Raw genomic sequence first — 22402 nt, 5'->3', positions numbered from 1 at the left:
CAGTTGAAAGCATCATACCAAAACAACAAGGTTGCAGGTTTGATCCCTACTCAGGGCACATATGGAAAGTAGCCAATGAATGCACGACTGAGTGGAACAACAATTGAATGCTTCCCTCTCCCTCTCTTTCTTCCTCTCTCTTGTTCTCTAACATAAAACAAACAAAAAAAATGATGATAATTGCAGTTAATATTATGTGCTGGGCCCTGGCCGGTTGGCTCAGTGGTAGAGCGTCGGCCTGGCGTGCGGGGGACCCTGGTTCGATTCCCGGCCAGGGCACATAGGAGAAGCGCCCATTTGCTTCTCCACCCCACCCCCTCCTTCCTCTCTGTCTCTCTCTTCCCCTCCCACAGCCAAGGCTCTATTGGAGCAAAGATGGCCCGGGTGCTGAGGATGGCTCCTTGGCCTCTGCCCCAGGCTCTAGAGTGGCTCTGCCCTCACCCCTGGTGGGCGTGCCGGGTGGATCCCAGTCGGGCGCATGCAGGAGTCTGTCTGACTGTCTCTCCCCATTTCCAGCTTCAGAAAAATACAAAAAAAAAAAAAAATTATGTGCTGGAAAATTATATGTGACATATACTACTAAACATCTAATCCTCATAGTATATAATATATAATCTTCATACCAACCCTATAAGGAAGATGTTATTGTCATTCTCATTTTACAGATGAATAAACTTAGCCACAAATATGTAAAATCTGGCATGAATGGGAGTTCTGTCAATGGCCTTCAGCCATCAGGGACATACCTGTTACTGCACTAAATTGGGTTTATTGACTTGTGGCTGCGAGGGAATAGCACGTCATAGGGAACCAAGGGGCATCTATCTCAGGATGAGGTGTTGGAAAGGACTTTTTATACAATGAGGGCTTGTGAGAGGTGATTTTGGGGAGAATAGGAACTTTCCAAAGCAACATAACAAGGTCATGGTGTCAATGTGTTTGTTTCAGTTCCTTCCTCCTTCCCTCCCTCCCTCCCTCCCTCCGTCCCTTCCTTCCTTCCTTCCTTCCTCTCTCCCTCCATCCCTCCCTCCATCCCTCCCTCCATCCCTGCCCCTCCCCTCCTCTCCTCACACCCTCCTCCTCTCACCTTCTGTCTTCCCCCCCACTTCTTTCCTTCCTTCCTTCCTTCTTTCCTTCCTTCCTTCCTTCCTTCCTTCCTTCCTTCCTTCCTTCCTTCTTTCCTTTCTTTTCTTTCCTTCTTTCCTTCTTTCCTTCCTTCCTTCCTTCCTTCCTTCCTTCCTTTCTTTTCTTTCCTTCTTTCCTTCTTTCCTTCCTTCCTTCCTTCCTTCCTTCCTTCCTTCCTTCCTTCCTTCCTTCCTTCCTTCTTTCCTTTCCTTTCCTTTCCTTTCCTTTCCTTTCCTTCCTTTCCTTTCTTTCTTTCTCTCTCTCTCTCTCTTTCTTTCTTTCTTTCTTTCTTTCTTTTCTTAGTGAGAGGCAGGGAGGTGGAGAGATAGACTCCTGCATGTGCCTCACTTGGGATCCAACTGACAACCCCCATCTGGAGCTGATATTCTGCCTATCTGGGACCTCTCCGTTTATTGGCAACCAAGCTATTTTAGCACCTGAGGGGAGGCTGTGGAGCTATCCTCAGCACCCAGGACCAATTTGCTCATTTGAGCCATGGCTGCAGGAGGAGAAGAGAGAGAGAGAGAGAAGGGAGTGGGGGAGGGGTGGAGAAGCAGATGGTGCTTCTCCTGTGTGCCCTGACCAGGAATCAAACCCAGGACTTCCACATGCCAGCCTGGGGCCTCTTTTTTTTTCTTAAGCTCAACTCTCTTTTTCTTATTTGTTCATTTTCTTGCCTCTTTATTTTTTTCTCTATTAGAGATGGGGGGCCATTTTGACTGGACAAGAACTTGGAGCCTGAATGATCATGAGGGGTGGGCCCCGTCTGGCTCTAGGTGGGATTCATTAGCCCAGTGACACTACCCTATCTACTGCTTAAGCAGAAGTCTCCATCCACTCAGTGCTGTGCATTCCATTGACCTGAGCTGAGCTCCTTCCAGTCCAGTGTGACTCATCCCATTCTTTTGTGCTTCAAGTGGGTTCACCTGGGAAGAACGTCCAACCAAAAGAGCAGATCTGTTTATTAAGCCCTTTCCTAGTCCTCATGGAAGGTCAGGTGCTGGGGAGCCTCCCTAAAGAGGTCCAGATGGTCGTGAGAGGCTGGGTGGAGAAAGCCCAGTCTGAAATGGGCTGTGGAGAATGGGTTGAGTTTGGATAGCTGGGCAGAAAGCTGGAAGGCATTCCTGGGTGCATGCTAGCAATTTGAAGCAAAGGGGTAGGAGTAAGCGTGGCACATGTGAGGGGGCCAAGGGCAGGGGTCTGGATGAGCATGGAGGAGTCCCACCTCTACAGAAAGCAGGGTGGGGAGCTTACAGGGTTCTGAGAACCACACCGCCTGGGGGTAGGGAAGCAGGATTGAAAGACATGGGGGTGTCGGGAGACTTTCCATCCTATGACTATGAGATTGTGGGTTCAGAATAAGCAATTCAGTAATTTCCCCTGAACGGAGGAGCACAGGATGGGCTGCCTCAATTCTTGTTTGGAGGTGGATATTGGTGACGTGGGAAGGAGGTCGTGATTGAGGAAAAGTGTGAAGGAGGGACCTGAATGGAAGAGAGAGATCACAGGACAAGAGCAAAGTCATAAAGAATCCCCCAGTGACCCCCATGGTATTACTCCTATAATTCCATTTGTAGAGAAAGTTGTTCTCCATCACTGACACCACACTGAGCAGTGTTTGTAACTCCTAGTCATTATAGCCATGAGGGGCCTTTTGACATCAATGAGACACACATTGAATGTGGTTGTAAAGAGAAATGACCATTAGAGTGCCCCCTCTTGTAATCCACAGATGGTAAGTGTCGTTACTTTTTCATGAAAAGTAATTCTGTGGAATGCTTTTTCAAAGACATGCAGGAGATTTTGCTACAGTTGGCAGCAGGGACAGAAGACAGAGATGAGAGGAGTAGAATGGACCCAGGTGAGCAGGTGAAGAATAACAAGGCACTCACAGGGTGCCAGGGAGTCAGAGAAGCTACCAGAGAAAGGAGCAAATTCAGAGCTAGGAACAGGGCCATAGCCCTGGGCAAGAATGGTGGCCCAAGTCCTGTTTCTTAGTTCACTGTGTGTCTGCGACATTCCCATGCTTGGGGCTGGAGTTGCCAGGTGGGAAGGTGGCCCTGATGCTCCCCGAGTGTCCTTGGCTGCAGTGTGAGGCACAGCTTTGTAAGGCATACCCAGATCACCCAGGGTCACGACTCTCTCCTGCTTTCTTCTGACAGAAACCCTGACCATTGTACTCGTGGGGAGGAGCGGGACTGGGAAGAGTGCCACTGGCAACACCATCCTTGGGAGGTCAGAATTTGTCTCTCGGCTCCGAGTCCCCCAGTCACGAAAGAGGTTCGAGAGAGCAGGGAGATGGTGAATGGGCAGGATGTCGTGGTGGTGGACACTCCCAAGCTCCACCTGATGCTCAGTGCAAAAGGCCATCCATCCCAGGGAGAGATGTTCCGAAACTATGTTTCCAGCTATGAAAGGAACATGGTTCTGGTCCTGGTGCTCCAGCTGGGACGGTTCACTCAGCAGGACAAAGAGGTGGTGACGCTAGAGAGCATCTTCGGAGACCATGTTAAAGAATCCATGATTGTGCTTTTACCCGGAAAGAAGACCTGGGGGGCGGGAACCTGGTAGATGACTATGATAACACAGATAGCAGAACTCTTAGGAAGATAATTAAAAAGTGTGCAGGGTGAGTTTGTGCTTTTAATAACAAAGAAACTGGCCTAGCCAGCAAGGACCAGGTAACAGACCTTTTGGAAATGGCCCATGAGCTGATAGGTAACCATGATGGGCACGGAAACTTCTGTACACAGGGGACAGCCAGAAAAAGAGCAAAAGATACCCAGGAAAAAAAAATCCCATGGAATTCTCAAGCATTTAAAAGGTGCCCCTAACAGGATATATCAGCTGCTTTAGAGCCCCTTCTAGAAATCACAAGGTTGCGGGTTTGATCCCAGTCAGGGCACACATGGGAAGCAACCAGAGAATGCACAACTGAAAGGGATAATAAATGAATGCTTCCCTTTTCCGTCCTCATTCTCTCCCTTTTTCTGTCAGTCTCTCTTTTAAAAAATTCCATAAAAATTATGTCCTGGTGGGATAGGTTGGTTGGTTGGAGTGTCATCCCAGAGTCAGAGGTTGCCGGTTTGATTACCCAGTCAGGGCACATATAGGAGCAGCTCGATGTTCACTTCTCTCTCTCCCTGCCTCTCACTTAAAAAAAAAAAAAAGAAAGAAAAAGAAATTTAAAAGATACAGTTTCACCCTAACCTAGAGGGTGTCTGCCCCTGGCCCTGTGCTGCTCTCAGAATTTTCCTGAAGAGGCTAAATGACACCAGGTGTAGCTGGTCACGCCTACAGGGTTAGCACGCCTTCCCTGGGGGGCCGGGGCTTGGCCGATGGTGCGCAGAGAAGGAAGTTGTCCAGGCTTGAGCACGGTCATCTGTACTCTAAGTGGAAAAGGAATGAGTGTTGGAACCAGGGGACAGATGTGGGGTGGGGGACATTATCCACTCTGGTCTTCAATGAAGGAGACTGGCTTCAGCAATGGGTAGAAAAAAAATGGGAAATGGCCATTCCCCTTACATTCCCATCATTCAGTGACCATCTCCTGAGTGCCTTCCCAGATCAGGAAAGTCCCAATTAAGACTTAGAATGTGACCTTGGAGGGCCATCACGTAGGCCATCCCCAGATTCCGATGGCCATGTAGGGATTCATGGCACTGCTGACAGGGTAAAGAAGATATCTGTTACCTTTCCATGCTGAGTTCTAGCTTGATTGCACTGTGGTCCAAAAACACATTCCCTAGGATTTCAATTCTTTTAAATGTGTTGAGGTTTGTTTGAAGGCCCAGCACACGGCCTATCTTGGTAAACATTCCATGTGCACCTGAAAAATGTGTCTTCTGCAAACATCAACTTCAGATATCAAGTAGCTCTGTTGATTGAGGGTGTTATAGAATTCTTCTAGATCTTGGCTCATTTTTTATGTAGCCGTTCTGTCCATTGTTGGGGGGGGAATAAAGTCTCTATAACAGTGGGTTTGTCTATTCTTTCAGTTGTCAGTTTCTGCTTCACATATTTTGCATCTCTGTTGTTTGGGAAAATACATTTAGCATTGCTTTGTCTTCTGGGTGGAGTGACCTTTTTCTTTAATCACTAGAAATGTTCCTCTCTGCACCTGGCAATTTTCTTTGTTCTGAAGACTAATTTATTTGCTATCAATACAACCATTTCTTCTTCCTTTAGCGTGATTAACATTTGCACTATTTATTTTTTCTATTCTTTAATTTTCAGTCCATTTCTACCATAATATCTGAGAGGATTTTTCGGTAAGCAACACATGTTTGGGTCATGTGTTATAATCTATTCTGCCGATCTCTGTTAATTAGTGTATAGATAATAAACGCACTGTCTTTCCTAATGTGCCCTGGATTGCAGCCTCAGTGGGGTGTGCCTGTCCCCTGGGACCCCTGGGACCCCTGGGTGTTCCTTCCAGCACTCCCACCAGCTCAATCACCGTCCCTTTTGGGGACTCTCTGGACTCCATTGCTCCTCAACCAGAGAGTGAGGAATCAAATTTTTCATCACTCACACTAGACACTTTGCTGCTCTTCCTCATTTATTTTCACCAGCAACCATCCCCTTTCTCAACAAAGTGGCAACGGTAGAGCACTTTACTCCTTTCAGCAGGATAGTGACAAGTGGACAAGCCCCAAATCAAGATTCCCTACCAGTGCCCTCTGTTGGGCTCTGTGCACAACCCTTGAACCAAAATGACCTTGGCCATGGAGGAAATGTGAAGTCTCAGCATTTAGCATTGACATTCCTCATTTGTGTTCTCAATGGTTTCCAGGTGGGGCTTGTGGGCCTCCATCTCCAGTAGGAGCTCAGCTGTTGCAGATTATTTTCCCCTTTTACGTGCTTCTGTAGTGATGTGAAGGCACTGGGCAGAGGATAGTGTAGGGAAGAGATCTGGAATTACCCAGCAGTGTGGGAAGTGAGCCTGAGTTTGTGTGTGAGGGTGCAGACGCTGGGGATGGAGCACGCGTGGGCAGAGAAAGGAGCCCGCTACTCTGGCTCATTTCACCTGGATCAGAGGGCGGCCTCTCCCACATCTGCGCGGACAGAAGGCATGACTCTACCCCACCACCCTATCATCAATTCTCAGTCCACAAAGACCTGTTTGCCCTTTGAGATTGAAATAAAAATTTCCAAACATTTTTTTTTATTATGATTTACCTCTGAGTTGAAAAGCATATCCTCACCCTATTCATGTGTCAGCCAATGAGCAAACTCCTCTTTGGGAGTAGACATTTCGCAGGGTCCCAGAGGCTCCTAGGGAGTGGAGTCTCTAGTTCAAGTGTCCTTGGACTTGAAGAAGCCTACATTCAAGCTGGCAAGAGTCCAGCCCAGGGAGGACCAGGTCACATAGGCAGGTTTTGGGAGTTGGGACCTGGCAGGATGTTGTCATTGGTAGACTACTGCCAGGTGAGGGACACAGGACTCCTGCACCCTCTGGGTAAATCTCAGATAAGCTGCCTGTCTGGCTGCAGTGGGAGGCGGTAGGAAGAGTGGGAGGGAAAGGTGCGTGCTGACTTGTCGGTCATGCCGGCTTTCAAGCTTGCAATAGCCATATGGAAATAACCAGAGAAGCTGTGTGATCACCGGAAGACTTTTCTCCAGCCTCCTCTTCCTCTTTCCCTCTGGAACCAATAGTTTAGACCCCCATGGCTTCATGCCTGAGGTTTTTAAACTTCTGAATGGGTTACTTGAGACACTCCTGAGGGTCCCTCTGCACACAGGGCCCGGTGCAGCCCTAGCAGTCACCTCCTGGAAGCTCGTCTTGACAGGATGCATACACATGTGTTGGTAGCAGAGCCAGAGCCACATCCCCTGCTCATCAATGACTATGTGGAGGTCTGCGAAGACACGGCATTCTCCCATTGTCTGCGAGTACAACGTATAATATATGCACTTGGTGGAAAGCCAAGGACTCCAGACAGAGAGAGTAATCTGGAAGACAATGGCAGTGGCGCCTAGATCCCCATTTAGCAATGTCGCATTCATCTCCACTAAGAATAAAAAGGGAAAACTAAACTACAAATCCCAGAGCTCTGCAGGAAGGACGATGAGGAGAGCCAGTACGGTGGCCCACATTTAATCAGAAACCACTGCCTGACCTGTGGTGGCGCAGTGGATAAAGCATCAACCTAGAACGCTGAGGTCGCCAGTTCGAAACCCTGCACTTGTCTGGTCAAGGCACATATGGGAGTTCATGCTTCCTGCTACTCTCCCCTTCTCTCTCTCTCTCTCTCTCTCTCTCTCTCTCTCTCTCTCTCTCTCCTCTCTAAAGTGAATAAATTTTAAAAATTAAAAAAAAAAAAAAAGAAACCACCACCAGGGTTTCCACTCCAGACAGCATCGTGGGGAGCCCTCAGACATTACTGGTGGAAGAGCCATAACTGGTGAGGTTTTTTTTAAATTAAAGTCTCTAAACTTTGCCCTTAGGCCATATAGCAAGTTTAGAAATATTGATTATTTTAATCTACTAAATCTTAGAAGAGTGGGAGTCTGTATGGCATTTAAACCATGACTTCCGTTCTCCCTCCCCAACTCACCTTCAGCTCAGCTTGAAGAAAACACTACTGTGGGCAGGTGTGGGCAGGGAGATGGGGCTCCCTCTCCCCTCAGTTACCCATCAGGAACATGGCACCGTACCCACAGGGGCAGGCTGGCAGCCATTCTCACCCTCCACTCTGAGTTGCAGGACTAACCAGGTGAGTACAGCCAGCAGCACCCTACTCCTTCTCTACCCACAGTGCAGAGGCTCTGTCCCAGGCACAACGGGCTAAGAATACCGGGGCCCAGACTTCCCACCCCGTGAAAATTAGAAGAACATCTTTCCATTTGCAAATAGACTGTGAGGGCACTTTATAAGTGAAGAATGTCACAGAGGATAACAAAGACTATATAAAATCACTTTTTATGTGAAATTTTAAAAATCCAAATTCAGCCCTGGCCGGTTGGCTCAGCGGTAGAGTGTCGGCCTAGCGTGCGGAGGACCCGGGTTCGATTCCCGGCCAGGGCACACAGGAGAAGCGCCCATTTGCTTCTCCACCCCTCCGCCGCGCTTTCCTCTCTGTCTCTCTCTTCCCCTCCCGCAGCCAAGGCTCCATTGGAGCAAAAATGGCCCGGGCGCTGGGGATGGCTCTGTGGCCTCTGCCTCAGGCGCTAGAGTGGCTCTGGTCGCAACATGGCGACGCCCAGGATGGGCAGAACATCGCCCCCTGGTGGGCAGAGCGTCGCCCCCTGGTGGGCGTGCCAGGTGGATCCCGGTCGGGCGCATGCGGGAGTCTGTCAGACTGTCTCTCCCTGTTTCCAGCTTCAGAAAAATGCAAAAAAAAAAAAAAAAAAAAAAAAAAATCCAAATTCACAGAACTGGAGAGTAGATGGTGGTTACCAGGGGCTAGCAGGTGGGGGACATGGGTAGACGTTGGTCACACAGTACAACCTTCCAATTAGAGATGGATACGTTCTGAGGCTGGAATACTTTCTCCTCTGACATTAGAGCCCCTGCAGGGGACAAGCTGTTGGTGTCACAGGGACCTTCGGGAAGCATCACCATCATCCACAGCGGGCTTTGGCAGTGGAAACTCTGCATCCCCACAGCCTCAGTGGCCAATGTTCCTGTCTCTTTAAGTTGTCACCCCTGGGGCCCCCCTTCCCCGAGCTTCCTGTGCTCTGAGGTCTGAGAGGTGGGACACTTCCCCATTTACTGGGAGGACCAGCCTGCTGCACTCACAGCCGGACACAGCAGTAGGTCATGGGCTTCTCAGGGCCACGTCAGAGCTTGCCACCCATTCATTCTGCAGGAAAGGTGAGCCCAACAGGGGAAGGGAGCCCCAGGGAGTAGGAGCTGTGAGGATCAAGAAACATTCAGAGCCTTCGTGATGCTCGCTGAGTGAGCACCCACGTTCCTGTTCTCGTAGGTACCAGGGAGGGGAACGGGACCTAGAGAGGGTCACCCCACAACCCCAGGTGGTTGAGGACAGGCTGAATCACACGCTCAGGCCTCCTCCGGCCTGGATGCCACGCTCTGCTCGGGGCTAACCCTCTCCTGCCCTACCCCCCTGACAAGGAAGGAAGGTGTCTGCTCGCTCTCCTGCAGGGACCAAAGCGTGCTGGAGAAGGCGGCAGACAGTCCCCACCTGTATATTCGGTACAGGCAAAGATATTTCTGAGGACACACAAGCGAGTCTAAGCTCAGAACAAGTTACAAAGTGCAAGTTCTGTGAGTATCTGGGCTAAACCTCCTGAAACGCTCCACTCTCTTCCGAGTGTCCACAAAGCAGCCTGCAGGAGAAGACGAAGGTCATGAATGTGGTCCTCAAACCCTTGCCCCACCTGTGCCCTGACACACCTGCTACCCAACGCAAGCTGCCCAGGACTGTGTGGGTGGCTAAGCCCTCTGAGCTTTGTCCCCTTCTCTGCACGATGACAGGGGTTGGACTAGGAAAACTTACTCAAAAACTCAGTTTGCGGACTGAGTGCACCAGAATCACAGGTCACTGGGGGCCATGGGGGTGCTTAAGTTCTAAAAGTACACATATGTGAGTGAAAATATCTGAGAAACACACGTTTTAAAAATTCTGAAAGACAGGAAGTTCAGGAAGCCCTGGACGAGGTGCATAAGCTCAGTTCCTTGCAGGGTTAAGATACAGGGTGCTACATGTTTTCCATTCTTCAATAAGAGTATGTATTTTGTAACCCCACATCTCAGCTCCCTAGAACTGCAGGACTCTCTGAAGCCCACTGCTAACTCCGTGGGAAGTGTTAAAGGGCCCACCATGGGTACTGGGAGTTCCCTGTACCTTCTCATCTCCACCTTTGACCAGGACTTCTTGCTCTAGCTAACTAAATTCCTGGACCTTACCTGACCAGGCAGTGGCACAGTGGATAGAGCATCGGACTGGGATGCGGAAGACCCAAGTTCGAGACCCTGAGGTCGCCAGCTTGAGCACGGGCTCATCTGGTTTGAGCAAAAGCTCACCAGCTTGAGCCCAAGGTCGCTGGCTCGAGCAAGGGGTTACTCGATCTGCTGAAGGCCAGTGGTCAAGGCACATATGAAAGCAATCAATGAACAACTAAGGTGTCACAATGCGCAACGAAAAACTAATGATTGATGCTTCTCATCTCTCTCCATTCCTGTCTGTCTGTCCCTGTCTATCCCTCTCTCTGACTCTCTCTCTGTCTCTGTAAAAAAAAAAAAAAAAAAAAAAAATTAAATTCTGGTCCTCGCTCTGAAGATGTTGCTTTTTCTCCATTTCTGCTCTGGTGTTGGTCATGGGCGAGTGTTAATTTCTACACACAAAACAACTAATCACATAAGGCCTGGGGCAGGGGTGAACATTACTGGAGGCTTGCGGACAGAGGCAGGAAAGTTCCTGCAAAGATACAAACACCATTGGACTGAGGACCAGGTCAGCCATCATCTAAGTCCTTTGGCCAGAGACAAGGTATTCTGCCTGCCTCTCCTGTGACTTACCTTGTGGGGAGTCAACCGGAGAGAACGCAGTCAACTGCGGTACCCAGGTGGACGACGTGAAGGGCTGGAATTTGGAGTGGAAGGTGAAGCACAGGCAGGAATAGGACAGGATGTGGGGGCAGCTGACTCATCACAGATGTGGGGGCACAAGGCCTGAAGTCTGCTCTCTGGAGAGCATCTGAATGTATGTGTGAGGGGTCGCTGTCCCGAGCCTAGGAAGGCTGACTGAGGATGCTGTGCACTGTGCTCAGGTCTCAGGGAGCACAGAATGTCCAACTGCATGAAGTGATGACTGATTGGGGGGAACCATTTGCTTTGGGAAGGCGCAGCATTGGGGGTGGGACATTAGGAGCAGGAGGCAGTGTCCCAGCCTCCCCAGCACACTGGCCACATCAGACACGGTGGGACAGGACAGTGATATGGCTTCCAGGAGCAGAGTCAGAGCCTCAGTGCATCACCTGGGACATGCGTTTCTTTTCCAACTTCCAAATCCGACATTCCAGTTCTCTTCTTGCTTGTCTCCCAGGACAACCGCCTTAAGCTGTGGGAGACAGGCTGCAAGCTGGTAAAGTCCTTATAGCCGAAGGCTTAGTTTAAGGCTAAGCCTTTCCCACCCTTTTAATACTAGGTCTTGCCTGACCTGTGGTGGCGCAGTGGGTAAAGTGTCGACCTGGAACGCTGAGGTCGCCAGTTCAAAACCCTGGGCTTGCCTGGTCAAGGCACATATGGGAGTTGATGCTTTCTGCTCCTCCCCCTTTCTCTCTCTTTGTCTTTCTGTCTCTCTCTCTCTTCTCTCTCTGTCTCCTCTCTCTAAAATGAATAAATAAAATCTAAAAAAAAGTTGATAAAATTAAAAAATATATACTAAGATCTTTTCAACATCCTCCTAATACTAAAATCTTCTCAAAACTAATTTTCCCCCACACCCTTGACTGTTGCATGATGGGGGGTGGTGCACTCTTATAAGGAATCCCATTTATGCCTCAAATTAATGGCTTTGTATCAGAGACTCCTTTATTTGTATATTGGCTTAAAGCAGGGGTCTCAAACTCAACTCAGCATGTGGGCCGCAGAGCAAGATCACAGCCGTTCGACGGGCCGCACTAGGTCTACAAAAGGCAACTGTTACACAACACTTTTCTCACTGCAGTTGAAAACAAAAAAAAATCAGTACAACAAGCACAATCGTACATGCAGTTTACTCAGTGTCACAAAACGACCAGAAACTGTAGTTCGCATCACAACTGCTGTTAACTAAGCTAATATCTAGCTAGGATGCTAGAGAAATGAAAAATACAAGTAGGCCCCTAGGCTTACTTAATTTTATCCAAAATATTTTGAACTTCGTGGATTAGTCTGCGGGCCGCAAGTTTGAGACCCCTGGCTTAAAGGCTTTAATTTTCTACACTATAAAATAAAGCAGACCAGGGGCTCTCTCACTCTGTTCCTGCCATCAGCATTGCAGAGGCCTCCCAATCCCATCCTCTTTTCTCGGTGAGTCTGTTTTCTTAATTCGGCATCATTTTCCCTCAAGACCTGGAATTACTAGCTGCGCTGGTTTGCAGCACTAAGTGGTCGCATAAGTCACTGAGCAAATGTTCTGGTTCTCCCAAGTCTCCCCTGGCTGCTGAATCTCCTGGGAAAACTTAATAGCTACAGCTTTGGTCATTGAGGCAGAATCACCTGGGAAAATTAGTTTCCAAAGCTTCCTCACTGTCACAGAGTAACTGTCAACAGTGGTCTGCCCTCTGCCCTTTGCAAGTCTCATCCTTGAAAAGACAAAACCTATCTCCCCAAACCCACTCACAGCATTAGTCCTCCCCCAGCCTGGGCCCCTCCAATGTGCTTCCCTCAATTCTGATGTTCAGGGGGAGCAGGAACCACAACTTTGTCACTGGGGTGTCACCGGCTCTTTGGATTTAGCCAGACACACTGTAGGTGGTGAGACCTACGTGATGAGTGAATGAATGAATGAATAAATGAATGAACAAACTGTACCTGGGCTCTTTCAGGTGAGCACGGGAGGATGGAAGATGGCGAGAGATGAAGAAAGCACCTATGGTTAGAACAGGTCTTGCTCTGGGTCGTGAGGGGGATGGACAAACTCTGGACCGAACAGACAAGCCCCATAGGGGTCTCTGAAATGTCTGGGCTGAAACAGCAGGAACCCTGAGATGTGGGTTTTAGCGGCATCTCTGCCCCTGCCCAGATGGGAGATATGAACTTCTTTGACAAGCCTGCGCCTCCATTCTCAAAGTGTAAAATGAGGATAATAAGCCCACTCTCAACACCACAGAAGAGAATATCAGATCATGCACTAGAAGGAACGTGACACCAGGTAGAGAGTTTGAGACCAGGATGGAAGGTTAACTGGGTGTCTTATTAGCAGATAGTAGGTTTAATAGGGAGGGGAGGGAGCAGGTGGGAGAGAGAGGGACAAAGAAAAAGAAAAGAAGTGATCTCATCTAATTTGCTCAGCAACCCATGGAGAAACAACTCTCTACTGTTTTTCTCACTTTTGCACAAACGTTTTACACTTACACAAGCAATTTCTAAGGTGGCACATCTGGTTGATGGTGGGGCTGGGAGTCAAGGCCAGGGTCTCTGGGACTCAGAGAGTCCTTCACCCCCAATCTACTGCCTCTCCTACCCTGCTTCCTGGGGCTGGAATGTGGGAGAAGTATGGCAGAGGCCACGGAAGCTGTCAAGTAGGGACAGCTCTGTGCAGTGTGGATGACCAGAACAAGGCAGGTGAGTCATTCCTGGGATAATAAAGGGCATCCTCTGGAGAAATGCCCACCAGGTATTGAGCATCTACAGGTGCACGTGGTGACGATAGAGGTGACAGGAATAGCTGGTGACAACCCCCCCCCACACACACACACACACACTTCAGAAAGCTCTGACCAGTGACCTCAGTAGGGTTTGGTTGGAAAGCAGAGCTGAAGCACTATTTTTCTCTATTCAAAGGTCACTGGGACTTGCAGGTAACCAGGGTAAGTTGCTCTAAGGTTTGGAAGCTCACTGATCACTTGTCCTCTGGGTTCCGAAGAGTCCACGCATGCGCCTAAGGAGCCCTGACTGAGACTCACCCTAGTGGGGGGGACAGGAGCAGGGAACAGCGCCACCGGGAACAGCATCCTGGGCCACTGGCACTTCCTCTCCAGGCTCAGAGCCTCCTCGGTGACCAGAACCTGCGAGGTGGGAAGCTGCAAGTGGGGCCAGTGGCACGTGGAGGTGATGGACACCCCGATCTTTTCAGCTCCCTAGTGCCCAAGACAGAACCGGGGTACGAGGAGCGGACGCGCTGCTACCTGCTGTCAGCGCCCGGGCCCCTCGCGCTGCTCCTGGTGACAGCTGGGCCGCTTCACGGCGCAGGACCCGCAGGTCGTGAGCGCGCTCAAGTCGCTGTTCGGAAACGACATGCTGGCGCGCACCGTCGTGCTGTTCACGGTCAAAGATGGCCTGGCGCGGTACTCGCTGCAGCAGTACGTGCGCGACAGGGACAGCCGCAAGCTGCGGGCGCTGGTGCCCGAGGTTGGGGGCTGCGTGTGAGGCTTCGACAATCGGGCGGCGGGAGGGGAGCGGGAGGCGCAGGTGCACGAGCTGCTGCTGCTGGTGGAGCGCCTGGTGCGGGACCACGCGGGCGCCCCCTACACCAACCCCGAGTACCGCCTGGCGCAGGACCACGCGGGCGCCCCCTACACCAACCCCGAGTACCGCCTGGCGCAGGAGCTGGCCGGCGCGGGCCCCGAAGAGCGGCGGCAGCTGGTGGCCGTGAGCCTAGCGCGCCGCGAGCGGGGCTGCTGGGGTGCGGGCTGCCGGCCGGCTGTGCTCGGGGGTGGCGGCCAGGAAGCTACGCGTGGCCGGGGTACTGGGCAACCTGGGCCTGCTTTACTGGCTATTCCCCAGATAATTGGCGCGATCCCATAGTTGTGGTGGATCTTCAGTGACAGGCTGCAATAGGACGTTGACCCCTCAACTGATAATCACATTCATCCTTGTGTCTGTGCCTCCCGGGCACGCAGGAGTCCTTGTGTCCCTCGCCTGCCAGTAGTCTACCAAGGACAAAATCCTGCTAGGTCCTATTTCCCAAAACCTGCCCATGTGACCTGCCCTCCCTGAGCTCGACTCTTGCCAAAGCAAACAAGTGTTGCTGTCGCCTGTTTTCCACTGACCTCAGGCTGCCATTCCCTGTCATTGAGTCATCCCTGGCCTCCCACGGGACAAGGGCGAGAGCCCACACAGAGCCTCAGCCCATACCCATTTCTTTCATTTGAATCTGAATTGAATGAATAAATGCATTGGACACTCACCTTGTGTTAACGGAAATCAATACTTGTTGATGTTTGTTCATCTGCCTCTGTGCCCACTGAACAAAGGCTCTGCTTGTCATTCCTAACCTCATCTGCAAAAACCACGCACCCAAGTGCAGACAGACAGACACACACACACACCCACACACACACATTAGGGAGTGCGTGCATAAGAAGAGAAGACACTGAAGAACTGTCCATCTGTCCCTGCAGAGGATGTCTCTCCCTGTGACCCTGTTCAGACCCCTTAGCAGCTTGAATGCAGGCTTCTTCAAGAATCTTTAACAGGGAGGTGGGAAGGGCCACAGGCGGGGAAAGTGTCGCAGGGCCAGTTCTGCGGGATCTGGGTCTTTCTGATCATCAGCGTTTCGAAGGAGGAAGAGATTTCTCAACACCCCGAGTACAAATGCAGACACGGCACAAGTTCAGAGTTAGTGCCGGTCTCAGGGTGCAACAAGGATTGGCGGGATTAGGGCGGGGATGCACACCACCTTTGGCGTTCACTAAACAGTGCTGCTCCTTGTGCAGCGCCGAATGGCAGGGCCGTGAGCACATAAGAGGGTCCAGGGCTCGCACCCCAGGCTGGGCTGCAGAGGGGTCCCTAGAGAAAAGTCGTCCTGTTCAGGGCGCTGCAGGCTGTGTGGGGGCTTCCTGCTGCTAAGAACAGAAATATGGCATTTTAGTGGCTTCGATGAGGACATTCTTGCTTTCTCCCACCAGCTCCACGACATCTGCCTACCCCGAAGCAGCCTTCACAGCGTCCTGTAAAATTCCCCACCTCTTCTTCCAGGAAGACCTCCCTAAAATCCCCAGCCTGAGTAACTCAGCCCCCAGACTAATGCTGCTTCCCAGGCAGAGTTCCTTCCCTGAGCTCTTACAGCACTTGAAACGCTAGAACGTCAATGCTTTCAAAGAGCTCAAACCCCTTTGGTGAGAGGCGATAGTGTCCCACAGCTCCTATGTCACAGAAAGATTGAACAACAAGCAAGAATTTTTCAAATTTTATTTCATTATGGTAAAAAAACACACACACATCCACTTTAAATGGACCATCTTAGTCATGTTTAGTGTGAAGTACACTCACATTGTGTGCAAAGAGCTCCAGAACTTGTCCACTTTGTGACTCTGAAACTTCACACCCTTTGGGCGCAGATTCTCCTCCTCTCCCCCAGGCCCTGGAGACCCCCTTCCTACTTCTGTTTCTAAGATTTTGATGATTTTACATACTTCATACTGGGGGAATCACACAGTGTTTGTCCTTTTGGGGACTGGCTTTCTTTTGCTTAGTATCATGTCCTTGGGGTTCATCCATGAGGGGACACCTGTAAACTGGGGTACAGAGGCTGGCCACTCCATGACCTTGAGCTCACACTTTCACACCAGGTTTGGTCTTTGAAGTGTCAGCGGTAGCGCTGAGCCTTCTGAGACGCTGAGGAAGGAGGAGCAGGCTTTGAGGGGCCACCTTCTCTCCTGGCTGGTTTTGTTAGGAAGCTGAAGGAATGCTGTCACTGCTGGGCCTCTTGGTAGGACACTGTCAAACCTCTCCCATCTCTCACCCCATTTACCTCCCTTAATAAGGAGGACCCGTCCGGGGAGACTCCCACCTTCAGGCATTAGGTCCACTCACATCAACTTGATTCATGAAAAGTTCAGACCAAAGCCTTCAACCGGTCATGGTGGCAACACCGGCTGTGTCACTCCCAGAAGTACAGTCTCAGGGGTTTTGAGAGAATTGCTTTTCAACGGGAAGGCTGCTTCTGATGGGCATTTTCTGCCCCCTAGTGGCTTTGTGGCTAATGACAAGGGCAGGGAATGGACAGAGTTCACTCAGCAGGTGAAAGACCCCTCCTTCCCGCCCCCTCCCAGACTCCAGGGAGGGCGGGCACAGGAGGGCTGGAATTTTAGCAATCCAATAAGCCGGAAAGGCACAAGTTATGGCAGTAAGAAAGAGGCTACCAAGCGCTGCAGTGTATTGACTCAGGGGCTCAAAGACTCACAAGATAAATCCCCCATTCAAGGAGTTTGGTCACATGATGAGAAAAAAGACTAGGCCCTGGCAGCCTTGCTCAGTGACTAGAGCATCAGCATGGTATGTGGATGTTCTGGGTTCAATCCCGGGTCAGGGCACAGAGGAGAAGCAACCATCTGCTTCTCTTCCCCACCCTCTCTTCCTTCTCTTTCTACCCCTCCCAAAGCCAGTGGCTCGATTGGCTTCAGCGTGGTCCACAAGTGCTGAGGATAGCTCAATGGTCTGAACAAAAACCTCAGGTGCCAAAAATAGCTCAGCTGATTCTAGCATCGGCCCCTGACAGGGGTTTACCAGATGAATCCCAATCGGGGCGCATGCGGGAGTCTGTCTATGGTCCTTCCCTCACTTAAAAAAATGTTATTATATGTTGTTTTACTTCATAGACAAAAATATGTGTTTCATACAATTTGGGCAGATGACAGTAACATGTCTGGATTAGGTATAAATATACTTTAATTCTTTTTAGACAGATATACTTTTTATTATGGAAATCTTCCAACACATGACAAGCGTAAAGAGAAGAGGGTATAATGGACTCCAGTCTCCTCCCACCCAAGTTCAAGGTATCCATGCCTAGTTCATGTAGTTTCATCCAGCCCCACCCTTGAGTCCAGTACCATAGACCATGCTTGAGCAAATCCCAGAGATCTGAAAAGGTAAAGGTTCTTTCCTTAGCATAAGCACAATAACTGAAGTCCAAGTAAGAATTAATAATTTTGTATTGCCTGACCAGGCAGTGGCACAGTGGATAGAGCATCAGACTGGGACATGGAGGACCCAAGTTCGAAACCTCAAGATCACTGGTTTTAACATAGGCTCATCCAGCTTGAGTGCAGGCTCACTAGCTTGAACGTGGGATCATAGATATGACCCCATGGTCGCTGGCTTGAGCCCAAAGGTCACTGGCTTGAAGCCCAAGGTCGCTGGCTTGAGCCCAAGGTTGCTGGCTTGAGCAAGGGGTCACTCATTCTGCTGTAGCCCCCCGGTAAATGCACATATGAGAAAGCAATCAATGAACAACTAAGGAGCCGCAACAAAGTATTGGTGCTTCTCATCTCTCTCCCTTCCTGTCTGTCTGTCCCCCTATCTGTCTGTCTCTGTCAAATAATAATAATAAAAATAATTTTGTATTAGCAATCATCTACTAAGTGTCCAAACTCCCCCATCACGTCTTCATTTTGAGGATCTGCTTACAGACGGTGCCCCTAGCTTTCACCACAGTAGCTCTACACCCTCTCTTATCCTGCCCGCGGCTCAGCCAGCACCTCCGGCTTTCTGGCTTCAGGCCTCCTCCCTTGTAGAATGTATTAGGTTTTTGTTGTTGTTGTTGTTTTGTATTTTTTCAAAGTGAGAAGTGGGGGCAGCAAATAGATGGACTCCTGCATGCACCCGACCGGGATCCACCCGGCATGCCCACCAGGGGGCAATGCTCGGCCCATCTGGGGCATAGCTTCACTGCAACCAGAACCATTCTAGCGCCTAAGGCGGAGGCTATAGAGCCATCCTCAGCACCCAGGGCAACTTCGCTCCCATGGAGCCTTGGCTGCTGGAGGGGAAGAGAGAGATAGAGAGGAAGGAGAGGGGGATGGGGTGGAGAACCAGGCACTTCTCCTGTGTACCCTGGCTGGGAATCAAACCCCGGAGTTCCACATGCCAGGCCGACACTCTACCACTGAGCCAACCAGCCAGGGCTATTTTAGGTTTTTTAATGAGCAAACTTTCATTACTAGATTTTTGGCTACTTCTCTTTAAAGAGTTACTCTATATTTCCTCCTATTTCCTCTTGAAACCCAGAAGAAGAAAAAAAACACATGTCGAATTTCTTTGCCTCCAATTTTCTCTTTTCCTCTGTTATTGCCATCGAACTTCTTTCCATTCCTAAGGGAATAATTTATTTATACAAGTCAGCTTTTTCCTACTGACTTCCATAAGGCATTCTGAAAATGATTCTATTTATACCTCCCACAAATATTTACTGGCCATCTGCATGGTCCTTTAGTACACTTTAATATAAAGGTGGCAGGCAGGCCACAGGGTGTGGGAGAACTGCCCTATTACAGTCACTGGACACCAGTTCTCCAAGTGTGCACTAGAGAGCACTACTCCACCACTGCCATTGGTTACAAAAGGTCTTGAGTGACTCATGCAGCCCTTTCAAGTTCTCTTTTTTTTTCTAATAAATAAATTTGATATGGAATGTTGTATAAATGTAAGTGGTGCAACACATTATTTTGAGACATTTGATATATTGTGACATGCTTGTCCAGACTCACTGGCCGCATCAGCTGTGCTGAGAAAATGGAACTCTGTCTGAGGGACGCCGTATAAGGACAGTGACCAATCACGCCAGCATCTGCCTCGGGGGCTCCACATGGGAGAAGACAGAGAGAGGGGTCCAGAGGGCAGGTGGTGAGGAAGCCAAGGGCAGTGTCAGGAAAGAGAAGAGCGGGCATAAGCCCCGAGACATCAGCACTCTGCGTTGACAGGCCATGGGAAGTCCACGGCCAACGGGTCCTGCTTCCTTGCAAGAGGCATGCTGCTCCTTGGGGTCAAAGACAGAGCGCTCCCAGTGCCTAGAACTCCATACAGCCCGTTCTTCCTCAAGGAGCCCCACACCAGTCTCCCCCAGTGATTTCTGGGAGTGCTGGTTTGCTGTGGCAGTCAACTGTCCCCTCCATCTCTGAGTGCCTCTCAGACCCCCATGTGCACAGTCCTGCCACCTGTCTTCAGAGCCCTTTCTGCCCCACCGGTGGACACAGTCCCCACTGCTCCTATAAATAGGATATCTGGAACCCTCATGCTTTAAACTCAGTCTCAGGGACACTGCCTGTCCCCTAGCAGGTTTCCATATGCGGGGGGGGGGGGACCAGCTCAGCCTGTCACAGGGGGGCCCTGGCCCCAGGCACTCCACCTAACATCAGCCTTTTAGAAATGATCGTTGTCAAACACAACAGCTAGCATGCTGGTCTGAATCATTTGCATTTGAAACGCCTTCCAAGTCCAAGGCTGGTTGGAGAGTTACTAAGAATACTGGTGGGTGTCTGTCTGACGCTGGTTTAACAGCAAGGTGGAGATGACCTTCCAGAAACAAGGAGGGTGTGTTCCGAGGTGACTTTCTGTCTCTGCGGCTAGAAACAGCAGTTCTCCAGCCTAAAGGTAAAAACAAACTCCGCTCCAGGTCTCAGAGCGTCTGCTGAAGAGGATGGTCACAGGACCAGCATGGGGAGCAGGGGAGGGGGCAACCAGCTGCACGTGGGGGCTGCCTGAGGCCTTGGACACAGCCCGTCACTGGCCTACGTGTCTCTGCTCGCCACTACCCGAGGGAGCCCACACAAGCAGCCAGGTCTGTAGAATGTCAGACCTGAGAGAAACCTCAGAGCACCGGCGGTCTACACAGCTCACTGCATGATAGGAGAACTGGGCTCCCAAGGGTCAGGACCTTGGCCAAACCCACACAGTCAGGCTAAACCCCAACCCTTGACCCCGAACTAGATTCTGTGCCTGATCTCCAGTTGGCCAGTTGACAGAGGCCTTAGAGCAGCAGGAGGGGGGCTGCCACATGGCACTTAGGTCCCCTCGCCTGGCCTCTCCCAGTGGAGATGGAGACAGAGATGGAGATGCTGTGGCTGTGACGGCAGACCGCTGACCCTGGGCTGTGCTTTGCATTCGCACAGTTCATGCAAATGCGTGCGTGTGACTGCACAACTGCGTGAGGTAGGAGCAGGGCCATTTTCCCGTGTCCATCCGGCGAGGTACGTGACTGGCCGAGACCTCCCAGTGGAGCTGGTCTTGCAATGTGAGGGCTCTTTCCCCCTACCTCTCCAGGATCGATCGGAATCACTGGAAGGATCTCAGCAGGTCTGGGCTTACTGTGGGCTGAGCAAGCCATTGAGGTTACTTCCAGGGGCACCCTCATATCTGTTTTCCAGCTCCAAACAGCAGTCATTACCCAGTGTTGGGGGTGGGGGCTAAGCTGATTAATTGCTGTGCCTCTTGAGCTGGGCTTCCTACAGCCTTTGGACATCATGTTACCCTGAATGTAACCCCTCAAGAAATGACGAAGGTGGATGGAGGCCACGGCCCATTCCCAGCTGAGCCCCACATGACCACTCCTGACATCAACTGGTGTAAACAGAACATTTATTCCACTCGGTCAGCCCCGGTGGGTGTCAGAGACCTCCATCCAGCCTGAGTGACCACTGATGCAGAGTCTTGCACAGCCTTGGGGGTCCCCTCCCATCCCACCGCCCCAAGTACAGATGGGACTTGAGGTCTCGTATGGCCCTTATTGCCCCAGGGGCCAGCCCATAGCCCAGGAAAATGCACCCACTAGTGAACTCACATGCCTTCTCCCCTTTCACACCTCCCATCACCAGCCCCCCATGGCCACGAGTGCTGGGCCCTTCAGCCAATCAGCAAGTATGTGCTCAGTGCCAGAACCTCTTGAGGTTCAAGAAAAAAAAAAAGACATGTCCCTTGCCTTCAGAGAGCTCAGTCTTGTTGGAGATTTAAGATACACGTGCATACGTACACACAAACATACACATGCGCACACGGGAAGCTGGAGTGTAAGACGGTACGCATTACCCGAGGGTGAGCCGGTGTGTTCACATAGACATGGTTCAGAGGAGTGACAGAGGCTGGGCTGGGTGGGCTGGGAAGCCTGTGCTGGTGGAGGAGAGGGCTTAGCAGGGTGGAGGGAAGGCAAGTCCAGGGGAGTCAGAGGCAGGAAGGAAGACACACAGTCACGGGTTGGGGGCGGGATGAGCTGACAGAGAGGAAGGGGTGAGTCCATGAGGTTCCCTCCACGTTGGCCAAGAATCAGGGGGAGCAGAGGCTCTGGGCACCCTGAGTGCTTGCGCTTTCTCTGACCCCCCCAGAGACATGAGTCATCCTAGGACAAGGCACGTGGCCAAGAGGTCTCCCAACAACCCTGACCCACCCCAGCCCAGCCCTGGGACCCCCGCACCCCTCACCTACAGCCAACACCTATGTGCCCCCCCACAACTTACCTCACTGGACTTTGATCTAAATTCCACAACTAAAGGCCTGTACTCACCCCAAAGAGTTTCTCTAATTATGACCAGCTTTGTGAAGTCTGGTTATCATCAAAAACCTACTCAGCTAAGGCTGAATGCCTGGGCGTGGCTGCTGGACGTAGGATTCCTTCTCCCTGGTGCTAAAGCAGCCCAAACTTCTGCTTCGCCCAGCGTCCACGGGAGGTCTGGCTCTCTCCACCTCCTTCACAGCAAGAGCAGAGCCCAGGCCAGGAGCCCAGGGCTGTGCCCGAAGCCAGCAGCCCAATAGCCAGAGCCAGCAACCCCAAACCAGGGAAGAGTGCGGCCAGCCCAGGGCGCCTCCAGCAATGTCTGGGGAAGGACCGAGGTTCCAGAAGGCGGGCACACTGTTCCTTAGGTCTGAAAGAAGAGAGTGACTAACAGGGGC

The 22402-nt window shown here is 50.9% G+C and overlaps 1 protein-coding gene across 1 annotated transcript; it reads left to right on the top strand.

The window, feature by feature from the left end:
* The first annotated feature begins 13281 nt into the window (after nt 1-13281).
* GIMAP1 (GTPase, IMAP family member 1) lies at nt 13282-14844 on the top strand. The gene is given in 5 exon segments (XM_066254548.1): nt 13282-13363; nt 13665-13856; nt 13859-13964; nt 13966-14430; nt 14432-14844. Coding segments are annotated over 5 exon segments (942 nt in total). The 3' UTR covers nt 14529-14844.
* The last annotated feature ends 7558 nt before the right edge of the window (nt 14845-22402 follow it).

The sequence above is a fragment of the Saccopteryx bilineata genome, chromosome 2, assembly GCF_036850765.1.
Source record: "Saccopteryx bilineata isolate mSacBil1 chromosome 2, mSacBil1_pri_phased_curated, whole genome shotgun sequence".
In the NCBI taxonomy this organism is placed as follows: domain Eukaryota; kingdom Metazoa; phylum Chordata; class Mammalia; order Chiroptera; family Emballonuridae; genus Saccopteryx; species Saccopteryx bilineata.
The sequence above is the reverse complement of the archived record's forward strand: the minus strand, read 5'-3'. Positions and strand labels throughout refer to the sequence as shown.